The sequence below is a fragment of the Pygocentrus nattereri genome, chromosome 17, assembly GCF_015220715.1.
Source record: "Pygocentrus nattereri isolate fPygNat1 chromosome 17, fPygNat1.pri, whole genome shotgun sequence".
Taxonomy (NCBI): Eukaryota; Metazoa; Chordata; class Actinopteri; order Characiformes; family Serrasalmidae; genus Pygocentrus; species Pygocentrus nattereri.
In genome coordinates, this window is record NC_051227.1 from 39,788,076 (window position 1) to 39,804,949 (window position 16,874).

The 16,874-nt window shown below is 42.3% G+C and overlaps 1 protein-coding gene across 2 annotated transcripts in view; it reads right to left on the bottom strand.

Annotated features, from left to right (window-relative positions):
• Window positions 1–547: 547 nt before the first annotated feature.
• The window catches only part of LOC108443491 (putative uncharacterized protein DDB_G0290521), a 58,318-nt gene continuing 41,991 nt past the window's right edge, over window positions 548–16,874 (bottom strand). For both annotated transcript variants that reach the window (XM_017724206.2, XM_037546378.1), the window contains exon 2: window positions 548–1,637. In XM_017724206.2, coding sequence (XP_017579695.2) covers window positions 867–1,637 — 771 coding nt within the window. In that variant the 3' untranslated portion in view covers window positions 548–866. The remainder of the gene's footprint in view (window positions 1,638–16,874) is intronic.

The following is a 16,874-nucleotide window of genomic DNA, read 5'->3' on the forward strand; positions in this document are numbered from 1 at the left end:
GTCAGCAGCAGACAGTGGAATGCATAGATTTCCCACACCACACTCAACACTTTCTCACGCAGTATAGGGAAAAGCACGAGTCATAGCCCAGCGGCCGGAAATACCCAGGGACTGTGGGACTGTGTCCAACACTGCACCCTATTCACTGTACAGTGCACTATTTTGTGAGATCCAGCGCACTATTATAATCCCACAATGCACCACACTAAGCATGCAAAATATAGTACACTGTGTCATTTGGTTTTAAGATGCATGACTCCTCGGAGGAAGATATGATGGGGACTGGGTCATTTTTCAGTTACAGTCGCCTTTTCATGCCACATCTAACATTTTTGAAAAAAAAAGGTTCTTCAAAATGTGGATACAACCGTAAGCATTAATCATATATATAAATATAAATATTTGGGGCACATTTACTTCAAAATCAATGAAAAGTACCTGTTGGGATGTAGTGTCACTTCCTGCTCTTAAATACAGAGGTGTATTTAATAATAAGGGAGAAATAAGTCTCCCTCCCCTACATAATTAAAACTCTGTATTTTGGTCATGACATGAAAACCCTTTATTGTTGCAATAACCACTTTTTTTATTTTTGGAATAATTGCAATATTGAAATCATTTTTTTACAAGTCCTTTGGAAAACTGAATCTGCATACATGTCTTATTGCTGCAGGCTGTGCATCTGCTTTCATACACTCCATAGTGAGGTCTAGTTTCTGAAGTGTTGTCAAAGTGTATGTCAATATTTATACACAAGCAAAAAATGAAACACAAACTGTGAAATTAAGTAGAATTGTTGCCATATGGCAACAGCATGTGACAACAGGCCTACAGTCTGCAATGCAATGGGATGAATACAGTCTTCTTTACAACTTTTCTAAGATGATGCTTGCTGCGGAGGAGCTGAGTGCTGGACTGTGAGTGCTGGACTCTGGGTCTGCTATGGAGGAGCGGAGTGCTGGACTCTGGCTCTGGTGTGGAGGAGCTGAGTGCTGGACTCTGGCTCTGGTGTGGAGGAGCTGAGTGCTGGACTCTGGGTCTGCTATGGAGGAGCTGAGTGCTGGACTCTGGCTCTGGTGTGGAGGAGCTGAGTGCTGGACTCTGGCTCTGGTGTGGAGGAGCTGAGTGCTGGACTCTGGCTCTGGTGTGGAGGAGCTGAGTGCTGGACTCTGGCTCTGGTGTAGAGGAGTTGAGTGCTGGACTCTGGCTCTGGTGTAGAGGAGCTGAGTGCTGGACTCTGGCTCTGGTGTAGAGGAGCTGAGTGCTGGACTCTGGCTCTGGTGTGGAGGAGCTGAGTGCTGGACTCTGGCTCTGGTGTGGAGGAGTTGAGTGCTGGACTCTGGCTCTGGTGTGGAGGAGTTGAGTGCTGGACTCTGGCTCTGGTGTGGAGGAGCTGAGTGCTGGACTCTGGCTCTGGTGTGGAGGAGTTGAGTGCTGGACTCTGGGTCTGCTGTGGAGGAGCTGAGTGCTGGACTCTGGGTCTGGTGTGGAGGAGTTGAGTGCTGGACTCTGGGTCTGCTGTGGAGGAGCTGAGTGCTGGACTCTGGCTCTGGTGTGGAGGAGTTGAGTGCTGGACTCTGGGTCTGCTGTGAAGGAGCTGAGCGAGTGGGAGAGATTGTGTGAATCAGTCTGAGGGCCTGAGAGGGATGAGAAAAACAGAGCAAAGTTTTTTTTTTATGGAGCCAGTTTGATGCTGCAAGCAAGTCACTGCCAAAAGGATATCCGGAGTGCTCGTCTCCCTGTCCCTGCATACAAAAGCACAGCGCTGCAGAGGAGGGGCCGCCTGAAGAGGCACAAAAACCCCCGGTGTGAAGCGTGCTGTGTTTGCTCATGGCCGAACAGCTTTGCCACAACAATGTCAGAGTGTATCAGCAGTAAGTCTATGATCACTTGCACACATGCGCACACACACACACACACACATGCATGCAGATACACCCCCCAAAGAGCCACAGACAGCCCGGCTTGTTGGTTTAACCCTGGATTCACAAGCTTGTCCAGCTCCAGCTCTACGTCACAGCACTAAATGGAAAGCACATCATTACAGTCCTGATGGAGCCCAAGACTGAGTATAATCATTTATAGCAATTAGTTCTGACCACACAGGCTGATTGGATGAGAAGTATGGAATCCTATTTATGGTAGAGTGGAAAACATACCAGCTTCTTGCAGCAGTATGTCAAAAATTTTGACTTTAGTCAAAAGAATGACTAAATTCTAGTTTAATTGCAAAATTTAACCCAAGTGAATTCAAGAGTTTGAAGTGTCATTTACAAGCAAAGCACACCAGTGATATCAACAGTATGATGAACATAAGTGATGGTTACATTTCTTGGTTATAATGTGGTTCATATGTGCTTATCTTATGGTTATTTCTCGTTCCACCTTAAAGAAACTATTTTTAGTTTAAAACATGGATGTTTTACCATAGATGGTTGTATGTATGTGTGTTGGTTTTGTGACAAACGATTTGTGTTTGAATATATTGTGACGCTGTAAAATCACTAAAATTTCAGTCAAATGCTAAGCAAACTGCTGGATAATTTACTGTACCAGATTACAGTAAAATTATGACTTTATACTGTGACTTCACAGTTACTTTCACTACAGGATTACTGTGATGTAGCTGCATTTTTCAGTAATAAGCCATCATTAAAATACAGCAATCCCCTGCATTTTTACATAGCTGTAAATGTAATGACACTGTACTGTAATTGTTCTGTACATTTAGAGATAAAAGATTTGATTTTTTTCTATAAATTTTTTTTTGTAAAAACCAATAGCAGTGAACCTATTTATTCACCATGATTTGCACTGTTTAAGTTAAACATCCATCCATCCATCCATCCATTTTCTAAGCCGCTTCTCCGTCAGGGTCGCAGGGGGGGGTGCTGGAGCCTATCCCAGCAGTCTTTGGGAGGAAGGCAGGATACACCCTGGACAGGTCGCCAGTCCAGTTAAACATATTTTATATAAATCATATTTTTTGGTTTCCCAGCATTTAAAAAAAAATCTGAATTGTCAGAATAAAACACTTAATTTTTAAAAGAAAACCCAATTCCACCAAAGTTGGGACACTTTTTAAATGCCCATATTCTGTTTGACCTGTATTCCATTGAAGACAGCACAAAAAGACAATATTCCATGTTTTTTGTAAATACATGCTTATTCAAAACATGATTCCTGCAACACATTCCAAAAAGAACAAAAACAGGAGCATGTCTGGACTGTACTACATCACCTAACAGCACTTAATAAATATTTGGGGACTGAAGACACCAATAGATGCAGTTTTGAAAGTGGACGCACAACTTTATGTGGCCCTCATCGCTGTATTTTGCACTTTATAATACGTGTTTTATAGAAGACAAGCAGGCCAGTCTCGCACCTGCGCTCAGTGATTACACAGCCGTCCCGTGTTTCTTGGTTTTGTCATGTTGAAATAAGCATGGATGTCCCTGAAAAAGACTGAGAGGCAACATATATTTCTCCAAAATGTGTATAATTTTCAGTTTTACTGGTATCTTCAGAGATGTGCTGCTTACCCACTAATACTCCCCCATTCCATCACAGACTGTGGCTTTTAAAGCTTAAACTGATAACATTATTACTATGAACAAGGTTGACTTGTCAGATTGCAGTACACATTTCTACTGTACATCAGTTAATCACAGAAGAGCTCAAGCCCAGACAAGCTGGTGAAGTTACTGGACATGGCTGACGTGTAGCTTCCACTGGCATAATGCAATCCTGTCTGGGGGACTAAAAGTCATGGGAATTCCATCGTGATTTTTGGCCTTGCTTTTTATGCACAGATTCCTTGAACTTGAAACTTCTGGCAATGATACACACCGTAGAGGACGAAATATCTAAAATCCTTGCAGTCGCTCTTTGATGGATGTTATACTTAAACCGCTGAAAACGGCAAAGCCTCAATACATCCTCACTATTAATGGACTAGGCCTCTCCTGGATGCTCCTCTTATACCCAAGTATGGCTACATCACCTCTTTTAAGATTAAGTGATACTTATTAGTCCCACAACGGGAAAATTTCACCTCTGCATTTAACCCATCTGTGAAGTGAAACACCACATTCACACACACACACACACACACACACACACACACACTAGGGGGCAGTGAGCACACTTGCCCGGAGTGGTGGGCAGCCCAATCCGCAGCGCCTGGGGAGCAGTTGGGGGTTAGGTGTCTTGCTCAAGGACCCCTCAGTCACATACTGTCGGCTCTGGGGATTGAACCAGCAACCTTCCAGTCACAAGGCTGGTTCCCTGACCTCCAGCCCACGACTGCTTATTACATACTTAGGCTTGTTACTCAGTAGTTACAGGGACTTCAATGTAAATACTTATCTTCTTCTTCTGGCTGCTCCCTTTAGGGGTCGCCACAGCGGATCATCTGCCTCCATCTTGCCCTATCCACTGCCTCCTCTGCTTTCACACCAACCATCTCCATGTCCACCTTCACTACATAAACCTTCTCTGAGGTCCACCTCTTCTCCTTCTACCCGGCAGCTCCATCTCCAACATTCTTTGACCAATTTATCCACTATTCCTCCTTAACACATGTCCAAACCATCTCAACCTGGCTCTCTGGCTTTATCTCCAAACTGCTCCACCTTCACTGTCCCTCTGATCTGCTCATTTCTAATCTTGTCCATCCTTGTCACTCCCTACGAAAATCTCAGCATCTTCATCTCCGCCACCTCCAGCTCAGCCTCCTGTCTTTTAGACAGAGCCACAGTCTCCAAACCGTCCATCATAGCAGGACGCACTGCTGTCTTGTAGACCTTCCCTTTCACTCTTGCTGCTGTCCTTTTGTCACACATCAGCCCTGACACCCGTCTCCACCCACTCCATCCTGCCTGCCCCCTCTTCTTCACCTCTTTTCTACACTGTCCATTGCTCTGGATGGTTGACCCAAGATATTTGAAGTCATCCACCTTTACGACCTCGACTCCTTGCATCTTCACCTTTCCACCTGCCTCCCTCTCATTCACACACATGTATTCCGTCTTTTCTCTACTGACCTTCATTCCTCTCCTCTCCAGTGCAAACCTCCACCTCTCCAGATTCTCTTCCACCTGCTCTCTACTCTCACCACAGATTACAGTGTCATCTGCAAACATCATGGTCCATGGAGCCTCCTGCCTGACCTCATGTGTCAACCTGTCCATCACCATTGCAAACAAGAAGGGGCTCAAAGCTGATCCCTGATGTAACCCCACCTTCACCTTGAAACCATTTGTCCCTCCAACTGCCCACCTCACCACTGTCTCACTATCCTCATACATGTCCTGCACCACCCTAACATACTTTTCAGCTACACCTGACTTCCTCATACAGTACCACAGTTCCTCTCTTGGCACCCTATCATCTGCCTTCTCTAGATCCACAAAGACACAATGCAGCTCCTTCTGACCTTCTCTGTACTTCTCTACCAACACTCTCAACGCAAAAACTGCATCTGTGGTGCTCTTTCTGGGCATGAAACCAAACTGCTGCTCACTGATCTGAACCTCTCGCCTTAGCCTTGCTTCAACAACTCTTTTCCATACCTTCATGGTGTGGCTCATCAACTTTATACGTCTGTAGTTACTGCAGCTCTGCACATCAGCCTTGTTCTTAAAAATGGGGACCAGTACACTGCTTCTCCACTCATCAGGCATCCTCTCACTCTCCAGGATTCTGTTAAACAACCTGGTTAAAAAGTCCACTGCCTTCTCTCCTCAACATCTCCATACCTCCACAGGTCTGTCATCTGGACCAACTGCCTTTCCATTCTTCATCCTTTTTAAAGCTGCCCTCATGTCCACTTTACTAATTCTCTGCACTTCCCGATCCACTATCTCTCCCCCCGTTGTCCTCCTCTCTCTCTCGTTTTCCTCATTCATTAGTTCTTCAAAGTCCTCCTTCCATCTACTCATCACTCTCTGTTCACTCACTAGTACATTTCCCTCTCTATCCTTTATCAGCCTAACCTGCTGTACATCCTTTCCAGCTCTATCTCTCTGTAAATCTCAATGTAAATACTTATAAAAGTGTGTAATAAAACTTTACATTCCACAATGATGAATACGGTACTTTACTGCGAAAAAGGCGTAAAATATTGTGAAACTGTGGCGGTAATTTAGAGTGTCTAACAGTTCAGCCATGGCTTAACTAATGGCTTCAACTGTCATAGCAGCAGCTTCAGGATGTGATGATAAAGCATAGTCCTGAATGCAGAAGGAACAGATGACCAGTTGAAAGAAAAAGAAGAGGCAAAAGTATTTTCGGAGGCCACCTGCTTCTCAAAAATGGACGTGTGGGAGAAATTGGGAAGGATGGGAGATATGAAACCTGCTGAGGGTCAAGTGAGGAATGCAGCCATAGATGGTCCCTGACTCCATTTCACTCAATCACTTTCTCTCTCAGACACACACACCTCTGAAAGAGCAGCAGCTGTGGAGGCGACGTCTCTCGCGGGGCCATCAGAGCAGGTCCTGACCCCCTGACCCTCACACTTTCGACCACACAGCAGAAAGTGAGCCACTGTTCTTTCAGGCCCTTAATGAAGCTCAGAGCAGCTTTATGAGCTCAGTGGAGGAGATTGATGAGACAGCTGACAGAGCGCAAGACTGCAAGAGTGCTATGAGCTCTTAGCAGAGTGTTCACAGTCAGTGAGCACAGCAGACACACAAGCAGCACACCAGCACTGTGCACATCACATGCTCATCAGTGGTAGAAACCACAGGCTGTGGATTCACATTCCCGCCAGGTCCAGGAGACAAAATCCACTATTCATTATAATATAATCATAATTCATTATTATTTTTTTCCTTCTCTGTTTCTGGCAGCAATGTGGCAAAATTTATAATAAATTAAAAAAAAATATTTTTTTTATTTCTCAAAATTTTGACTTAGTATAATCAAAATTATGACTTATATTTTCTAAATAATTACTATGACAAAAATACTATTTCAAAATAATGACATATGTCAAAGTAATGAATTTTGTTTTTGAAATATAGACTTAGCATCTCAAAAATGATGAGAAGATTTTGAATGAAGACATTCTGACATTATGTATAAAAGAATGAATTAAGTTTCAAGAATGTAAGTTGTTTTGGGACAATAAGTCATTATTTCAAAATAGTAAGTCATTATATAGACATAGTGAACTGTAATCTGTCTACAAAAAGTTTCTAAAAATGAACGACGTTGATATTCATGTTAAAATTGATTTACTATGTCGAAATAATGAGTTCCTATGTTGACATAATTACTTCTTTTCCCAAAACAATGACTTATTTTAAACAAATATATGTAATATATGTAAATGTAATGTGCAAATATGTGAATGTATTGGTATTTGTGACATCACAAAGACAAGGAATTCAATATGAGCTGTTTTTGCAGCTTTAGTTCCCATATATGGACAGTTTGGACTGTGGAGTGAACAGTACGTTTAGACACACAAACAAACTACGCAAACTCTTTCGTTTCAAATAAGCAAGGAAAAGTGGTTCTTGACTGCGCAGGTCTAAGGGAAAGGGTTTCTTTGATGGCATTGCTGACTTTTACCTGTCCACCAGAACCTTTCTTCTTTTTTTCATTGTTCCTGGCATTGTCAAAAGCCTCATTTGTTGTTTTGGCAGCTTCTTAATTTAAATTAAAAATAAAACTCTAGTTCTTCTCACAGACAGTGACTGGGCTGAACCACTTAACGTTTACTCAGGGTGGTCAAGGTATGAAACGGTCACTGGCACCGGACCCCGGAGTGGGACCCTCAAGGGTTATCTCAGTACCTTTAGTCAGGGAACATAACTGTCCCATAATGCATTGAAATGAGTTGTGTTGAATCCACACACCCAGTCTCGTCTCCAGTTTTAAAACATTAGGTTATGAAAAAGCAGAAATATGTACTTTTCACCTTATTTAAGGTCCACAATTGAACCTTAAAATCACTGGTTTACCTTTGAGGGTACATTTCCAATGTTTGTACCTTGATGAACCAAAAAACGTACCTGCACAGAACCCTGATATCTAACAGTGCACAGGGCACCGCAATCTTTGTGGAATGCACTTAATCACCTCCCCCTCACTGTTTCACTATTTCTATGACAAGTTATTGTGACCAAATCTGTTGTGAAGCCTGCTGTACAAATCAAACTGAATAGAACTGAATGGAAAGTAACTTGAGGCCAAACTTGTGACATCTTAACTGCAGACATACAGTATTCAATAAAGATCATCTCTTGAGGGAGCACAGCTCATTACATGAGGAGAAAACATCAAACGCTGCTAGTAATTACTGACGTTTTCTTGATGACACAGGCCTTTATTAGATAGCCAAATTACATTAGAGCGTTGCATTAATGGCCTCATGGACTGGCAAATGCATGAAATGTAGTAAACCTAGTGCTGCATGAAGCAAATGTTTATTTATGCCGAGGCTTTAATGGCATTAAGACATTGGAAGCGTTGATGTGAGCATGAAAGAATAAAATAAAACCCGCATTAGCACAATCAGTCTGTTTACTGCGGATAAAAATCACAGCGCTGGCTTTCACGCTCTCGCCAGCTCTGCCTGCTGCGCCAAACTCAGAGCTTCTGTTTTGGCCCATGAAGCTTACAAACGCAACCAACTGTAGAAACAGGATTGATTGGTGGGGATTTTTAAAAAAAAACCTTAATATATTTTTTTTTTATATATTTTTTTTAACCTTAGCCGACACACTGAGTCAAATGCTTTGTACACCAACATCTTTCCATCCAAACGTTTTGGTTTTCAATCCTTTGAAAACACCATCTGTCCTTAATATTGAGAGAACAACACAAAGTGATCCAAAATGACTTCCTCAATATTTTGAGCAGATTTTCTTTGTCTGACTGAGCAGGTTTGTTTTGATAATAAGAATGCTCTATAGTGAATATTTGTAAAAAAAAAAATAAATAAAAAAACAAATGCTGTCTTTTCAGCTGTAATGGCAACAATATTTTACAGTGGTAACGTGCTTTGTGGTCTGCTGAGTCAACTTTTCAGCTTTATGGAAATCTGTGAAGGCAAAAATACTACTGAACACATATTGGAGCAACATATGCTGCCTTCTAGACACCACCTCTTTCAGTAGTGCTGCAAGACTCGCAGACTTTTAATAGATCATGATTTTACTGGATAAAACTGAACTAAAATGAAGACATTTTTATTTCTAAGAGATCGTGAGGGTTCCCCTCTGAGCTTATATATCCACAGGCTCAGTGCAACTAATGATCAATCAATAAACTAACATGGTAATCAGGAAATATTTCTACACACTGTAATAGAACCTTTGCTGTTCAAAAAGTCACGCGATAAAAAAAGATTTGTATACTAAAATCAATAAAGCACTGACTGTTGAATGACTGTCAACAACACAAATGATCCATTTTTTACCCATTTCTAAGCATCAACAGACTGAGGTTCTGCAAGTTAGCCCAGTATTTCTAGCCTCACAAGAAAAAAACATCTCTCAGACAAAGAACAGCAAAACATGGTCTGAAAGGCAACACAGGACACAGAATTGAGATTGCCAGGTGTCCAGTTTTGGAAAAGACAGTGCGGTTTGGGCTTTGGTGTTCGACATCCAGCTGGTGCAGGTCTCACTCTAAATGCGTTCCATTTGTTGGAGTAGACAAAATGCCATTCTAGCCTTGTCAGTGTTCTTCTCTCTCCTTTGGTCTATGATATAAATATGCATCTTTATCTGTTTCATGCACAGTTTAACCCAAAGGAAACGGTGAATAAATCCCCTCATGTCTGGATTTCCCACGGCTGGAAGCTGGCAACTCCTGGTCTGAGTTAAACAGGTAAACAGTTGTAAAGTGCAGCTGTAACTTTCTGACATACACATCAAATATTTCAGTTCTTGCTTCATACTCACACACAGACTATCATGCAGTACAGTATACAGGCGTATCCGAGGTTTGGGCACTCCTGGTCAAATAACATGTTTTGTTGATTTTCTAAGTGGAAAAAAAAAAAACCCATCCTCTATAGAGAACACACTTCTACACATTTAATACACAAACACGGTTTATTTGCTGAATTTCACATATTGGGGAAAAAAGAAAATGTGGCCTTGCAGAAGTTATGGCCAATTTGTATATTTTATGTTTTTTGAAATTCTGCACTAATTTGCAGAAAAATGCCACATTCAGGTATGTTATTTATAGAGGATGTTTTACATTTACAGCATTTAGCAGACGCTCTGATCCAGAACGACTTACAAAGAAGTGCTTTGTCTACTAGAGAAAGTCTCTCTGCTGGTCACCAGTAGGTTAGAGAGAGAGACGGTCCTGAGCTCAGATACTGAGAGAAACACAGTCACTGTAGATACAGAGAGAGAAGGAGCAGAGCTGAACACAGAACTGAGCCGTACAATACAATACAATAAACTACACTACACAGTGCAATACAATAAAATATGATATATAAGTGGAGCACAATATATTGCAAACAGTACTTAATTCAATGCTCATTTAAGTGCTGGGTAAAGAGACGGTCTCCAGTCTGCGTTTGAAGACAGCGAGAGACTCGGCTGTTCGGACAGCCAGTGGGAGTTCATTCCCAACATCGAGGATGTTTTGACTTATTTTCACACAAAATCATCAAAACATTTTCATGCGGCTATGATTGCCCTTGTATTAATACCAGCTCTGAACCTTGAGCTTGCTCTAACCAGAGAATACAATACAGCAGCCAGACTGCACAAAACCCAGAATCTCAGAAGGGCTGTAAAGAATTAGCCACTGAAAGTTAATGATTATAGATGTGTCATTGGGACACAGACTCGGCTCAGTGTTTAACTGTGGGCAGAGCTGCAGACAAAAGACTTCAGTTCAGCATGTGCTTCTAATAGCGACAGAGCCGTGGAGAGAATAGTCATTGTGTTTTGATGCTTATTGTGATGCTGGGTGCTCACATTCACATGAGCTGATCAAAACCACATGCTCTGCTGTGCGTGTAGGTTACTGAGTGCTTTTAGGACTGTACACATGGAACAATGGTGCTCCTGCCACACTACACTCAGCATGTTTAACACTCACTGCAGTCCTGCTCAGATGACCGATACAACACAGTGAACACACAGCTCTCATTTCCAGTTTACTGTTCCCAGGCCTGAGGAAAGTAATGAACCTTGAATAACCAGATTTATGATATTAATATTATTACACAGTGTTCACAACTCCTAGAGACAAATCTGACTCAAGATCGAGACCTTGACAGATGGACATCAAGATCAAAATTTTGAGTCAAGACCAAGACCAGGGGTGACCGAGACAGAGGAACAGGGGAAACAGGGGTACAGTTTTGATACAGTGAAAAGACCATGTTCAACTAAGACAAGACTGAGACAACACTGAGACTGTGTGCAGTCCAGTGTCTCGAGTCCAAAAATCCAAATGATGTCTTTATGTAGTGTAGTGGGTGACACCTTTGCCTTCTACGCTGTAGACTAGGGTTCAATCCCCCACCAGGGTAAGCAACTTCCACTATACCAATAAGAGTCCTTGGGCAAGACTCCTAACATCACCTTCACCTACTTGTGCAAAATGATCAAATTGTAAGTCGCTCTGGATAAGAGCGTCAGCCAAATGCCATAAATGTAAATGTAGACTGAGACATGATTGATACCATTACTGTGTAGTCTCAAGACCAAGAGAAGCCCAGACTGTGATGAGACAGAGACCTTTACTGTACAATCTTGAGATTGAGACAAGACCGAGTCCAAATGAAGTTGAAACCAAGACAAGACCAAGACCACTACTGTACAGTCTCATGACCAAGACCAAGCGACGACAAGCCTGAGACCATTACTGTACAGTCTTGAGACTGAGACAAGACTGAGACTGTTACTACACATTCTCAAGACTGAGACCAGACTGGGACCCTTACCTTACAGTCCCAAGACTGATACATGACTGAGTTCACATAATGTGGAGACTGAGACACAACCGATATAGATCACTTATGGCCTCGAGACAAGAACGAGTCCATATGATGTCGAGACTCAGACAAGACGGAGACCGTTAAAGTCTTGAGACCGAGACAAGACAGAGTCCAAATGATGTCAAGACTGAGACACAACCAAAAGCATTAATTTACAGTCTTAAGACAAAGACAAGACTGAGTCTGCATGATGCCAAACCAAGACCAGGACAAGACCAAGACATTTAAATTAAAGCCTTGGGATCAAGACAAGACAGAGACTAGAATGCTCCAACACTACTATGATATCCTCTAAAGAAACTTACCACTATTCTACCATCATCAGCATGTATAAGACATGTGTGGGTTCACTATTGGTTTTAGATAGTAAATAAAATGCCTATATCTGCATTGTCTGTCAGTTGTGACCCCTGGTTCCCAGCCACTGAAATCCAAGTCAGTAACTTACTCTACAATAAACCATTTTCACATCAAACATGAAGTGAAATGATTCAGGTGCGTGACTATATCGCAGGCATTTCAGTATTTAAATAGACCTGCCATTGCTATGCAACTGGTTCCATAGAACTGGCTGGCAGAGCAGATTAAAAGCACGACGGTAACGGAGTTCAGGAGCAGATGGGGAAGTGTTTGTCGAGGAAAGGTTATGTCAGTGCATTTCTGAGTGTTCAGGGTAGAAAGATAAGAGCAACTGATGATGGGTACTGGTGGTTGAGGGGTGAGCTGAGTTTATAGGGGTTATGGAGAGTGGAGTCAAATGCAGGCTGAAGACCTGCTCTACTCTACTCCTCTGTGGGAGATGGGTCTTATCGGGGGCTGACAGGCTTCTGCTGTGTGGGAGCTCTATATGAGTGTGTGTATGTGCATTAAAAGGAGGATCCTACAGATGTGGACTACCCATCACAAAATAGGGTGGAGAACCGGAAAGGACTGGAAATAGAACAATCTGAAAAGCACAATGAAACTCGTTCTTGAAGCACTTGCCATGTTTATGGAGTAAAACACAGTTGACCTGTTTTTCCTGTTTTACTATGCTGCCCTCTGATTGAAAAGTAAAAGGCATGTTACTGTCTCCACTCTCCACAGGTGGGTAGAGGTGCCTAATGCCAACCAGAAGTATTGTTACTGTAATAAAATAAAAGTAAAAAAAAAGTTAAAAGGATCAGGTTAAAAAATTCATTGAGTGCTGATTCTCTATAGAACTACAGTGAAATGTCTTAGTTCATCCAGCATCAATCAGCAAGTTTTAGACCGTATTCTTTTCTGCCACTCTTTGATGGCTATAACCAATTTCTAGGCCAGTCGAGGCCCTCTAGAACATGAGAACAATTTCTAGGCCAGTCGAGGCCCTCTAGAACATGAGAACAATTTCTAGGCCAGTCGAGGCCCTCTAGAACATGAGAACAATTTCTAGGCCAGTCGAGGCCTTCTAGAACATGAGAACAATTTCTAGGCCAGTCGAGGCCTTCTAGAACATGAGAACAATTTCTAGGTCAGTCTAGGCCTTCTAGAACATGAGAACAATTTCTAGGCCAGTCTAGGCCTTCTAGAACATGAGAACAATTTCTAGGCCAGTCTAGGCCTTCTAGAACATGAGAACAATTTCTAGGCCAGTCTAGGCCTTCTAGAACATGAGAACAATTTCTAGGCCAGTCGAGGCCCTCTAGAACATGAGAACAATTTCTAGGCCAGTCTAGGCCTTCTAGAACATGAGAACAATTTCTAGGCCAGTCTAGGCCTTCTAAAAGTTGAGAATAGGAGGAGAAGGAGAGGAGAAGGTGTTTGTATAGTAAAGGGTGAAAGGCACTATTATAAGTTGAACTTATTGTTATTAAAGGTGATGTCATGGCATTTCTGAGTGTTGAGGGTGGAACAAAGTCCTAGATGTGTTACAGAACCTTAATTAACCCTTTGAATTTACAATTATACTACATGTCAAAATGTGTCCAGATACCTTCTAATTAGTGAATTCAGCTACTTTGAGGTCCGTCCACTGCTAACATAGTCCTTCAGTTATGTGCACACAGTGTATATAATCGCCATAGAAACCATTATCAATACAGTGGGATGCTCTGGAGCCAAAAGCCACCAATGTCCAATGCTAAGCGTCAGCATTGGGGTGTGGAGTGGTGGAACTACAGTCTCTGGAGTGATGGAGCTCTAAACAATACCTTTGGGGTGAGTTGGGTGATCCAGGACTCATCATCCAATATCAGCACCTGACCTCACTCATGCTCCTGAGGCTGAATGTAATCAAATCCTCACAGCAACATTCTAGCGTAAAGCCTTCCCAGAAGAGTAAAGACTGTAATGGTGTTGTGCTGTGATGCTTTCAAAAAACTGAAGCTTAATTAAAACTACTGTTAAAGTGAGATCTAGTTAATATGGATATACTGCATATGCTGTAGCCCGTCAACTGCACATTTGCAGACTTTCACCCAAATATAATCATAAATAATAATAATCCATCCATCCATTTTCTAAGCCGCTTCTCCATCAGGGTCGCGGGGAATAATAATAATATAAATATAATATAAAAAAATAATAAATAACAGCATCAAGCAAACAGTGATTCAACACCAGCAGTAATAATGTAAGGAAAACAGAGTGTATGCACCTGAGGGGGTGCATTTCACACTACTTGACAATGTAATGTAATCGGGAGTGTGCTGCGGGTTTGGTGAACTCCTTTTTCGCTTTGCTTTTAACCCACGTGCAGACAGCAGGCAGACTAATTTAGAGCCGCTGCAGCTGTGTGTCTGGGCGCATGTGTAAAGAACATAGCCAACATTTGGCTGGGATATAATTACGTTTTAATCCAGGGCCCCAAAAAAAGCAACCTGATACCAGTGACCATTAAGTTTAAACAGAGCCCAAGAACTGTTCCAATGAACCTCAATGCCAGAAGAGCACCTTCCGCCCTAGGACGCACAAAGAAACCAGATAGGATCAATTGATATCCTTTCCTAGTAATCCCCAAAAGAGTTTGCTGTTTGGAAACATCTGCAGGGTTCATTGTTTCAGATTATGTCACCCTATTTGAGCAGATCTTTTAACAGTGACTCATGTAGTGACTGACTCCATCATGGTCAATGAGTAGTCATAGTCGAGCTTTCCCATGGATGGGCCCAGTGCAGGGATGCAAATTTGGTCTGAGAGGGAAGAGTGGAGAGGGAACCAATATTAAAGGCTATGGTCTTTATACATTCCTAGCACCTAGAGGTGACAATACCATTTTCACTGATATTGACAACTATAGCATTGGCCAATACAGATACTAATCCAATATTCTTTCTTTAAAAGTGCAACATATTAAAATGATCTATATTTAAATTGCATCACTTTGCTTATAATGATCTATTCTTTTTTCCCCGCTCTGATATCCAATCCAACACTTTCTGCTGATAACGGCTCATTCCCAGGGTTAGATTTAGTGGTTGTGGGGTTCTAGGTAAAAGACAGCAGTGGGGCCTCTATGGATGAATTGGTCGAGGCTCTGGGCTCCTGAGTGGCACAACCATCTACACAGCAGAAAGAATATTACCTGGGTAAGTGAAATCACTTTAAATCTAATGTCCACACTGATCTGTGGCTGCTAAAAGTATTTTGCATTAAGAAAAACAAAAATCACTTAACCATTTTTTCCTCCTCTACCATGAAAGCTAAAAGCTCACCAACAAGTCAGAAAATCATGGATAATAATTTGAGTGGAGCTGAAGAAATGTGTGTGTGCTATTTTTACAGTGGAATTTGTGTTTACGATCATTTCAATAGTACCTGAATGCAGTGTTAGTCCCTTTCGGTGCTGCACTGGAGACCTGCACTAATATGGTTAACCCTAGTCTGCTGGCTCCAGCGTCAGGGCCAGCGTGTTCCACACGGCCCTCGTGAAGATGTACGGAAAAATCAGTCGGAAACTGCGAGGCTGGAGGACAAGATGCCAGCACTGGCTCAGCCCATCTGAACTGCCTCAACACACACCCTTCCAGGGTTTAATTAGGGTGAATTGTAACAGGCTTATCTCCCTGAAACAGAGGGAGCATTACCAAGCCGCTTCCCATCACAGCCACTGCACTCACACTCACCTAAGCACGGTGAAGAACAGCATGCCAGATCCAGATTTCGATGCAAATTAATTAACTCCTGCATTAATTAGGAAAGCCTACACGTGTTGGCAAGTCAGCAAGACTGGATGTCGGCGTCTTTAAGAGGATGACGGCTTCGCTTTTTTAAACAGCAGGATGTGTGTGTGAGTGAATGTGAAAGAGAGTGAGAGAGAGGGAGAGAGAATGGTTTGTTTTACACCTGACAGAGGATGAAGGGAGTTTAAGGGCATTGAGTAAATGGGCTTTAGTTGCAATCTTAAACCTGATACTGAATTCTTTACCAGTGCACTGAATGCGTTTAAACTGTGGTCCCACAGTCAAAAGCAAGAATTACTCAGGCCTTAGATATTTACAAGGATTATGGTATGATCCATTTAATCCCATGGCATTAACTGAGATGATAAGCTAAATGTATACAAAATCAATTCATCCCCAACACATCAGATCCCACTCGTAAGGAAAGAAGCCACTTAGCAGAACATACAGGGAACGGCAGCAGCAGGGGTAATTAAACAGCTCCAGTGGTCCCAGCAGAGAAAAGGGGGGGAAGTTAGCAGTTTTGCATGGACTGCTGTAACTAAACCCGACTCCTATCTGTGAACCGGCTCACTCCGAATGTTAGAGAAAAGACGGTGTTCACATTGTGTGTTGGGCTACGGCAGTTAATGGCAACAGTCTTCAGCTTCCAAATGCACCAGCTACGTTCAAGTGGCTGATGGAGTGAATGCTTGCTGACGCCCCTGAGGACTGGTTTTCTATCTTGAAGATGTGCTGGT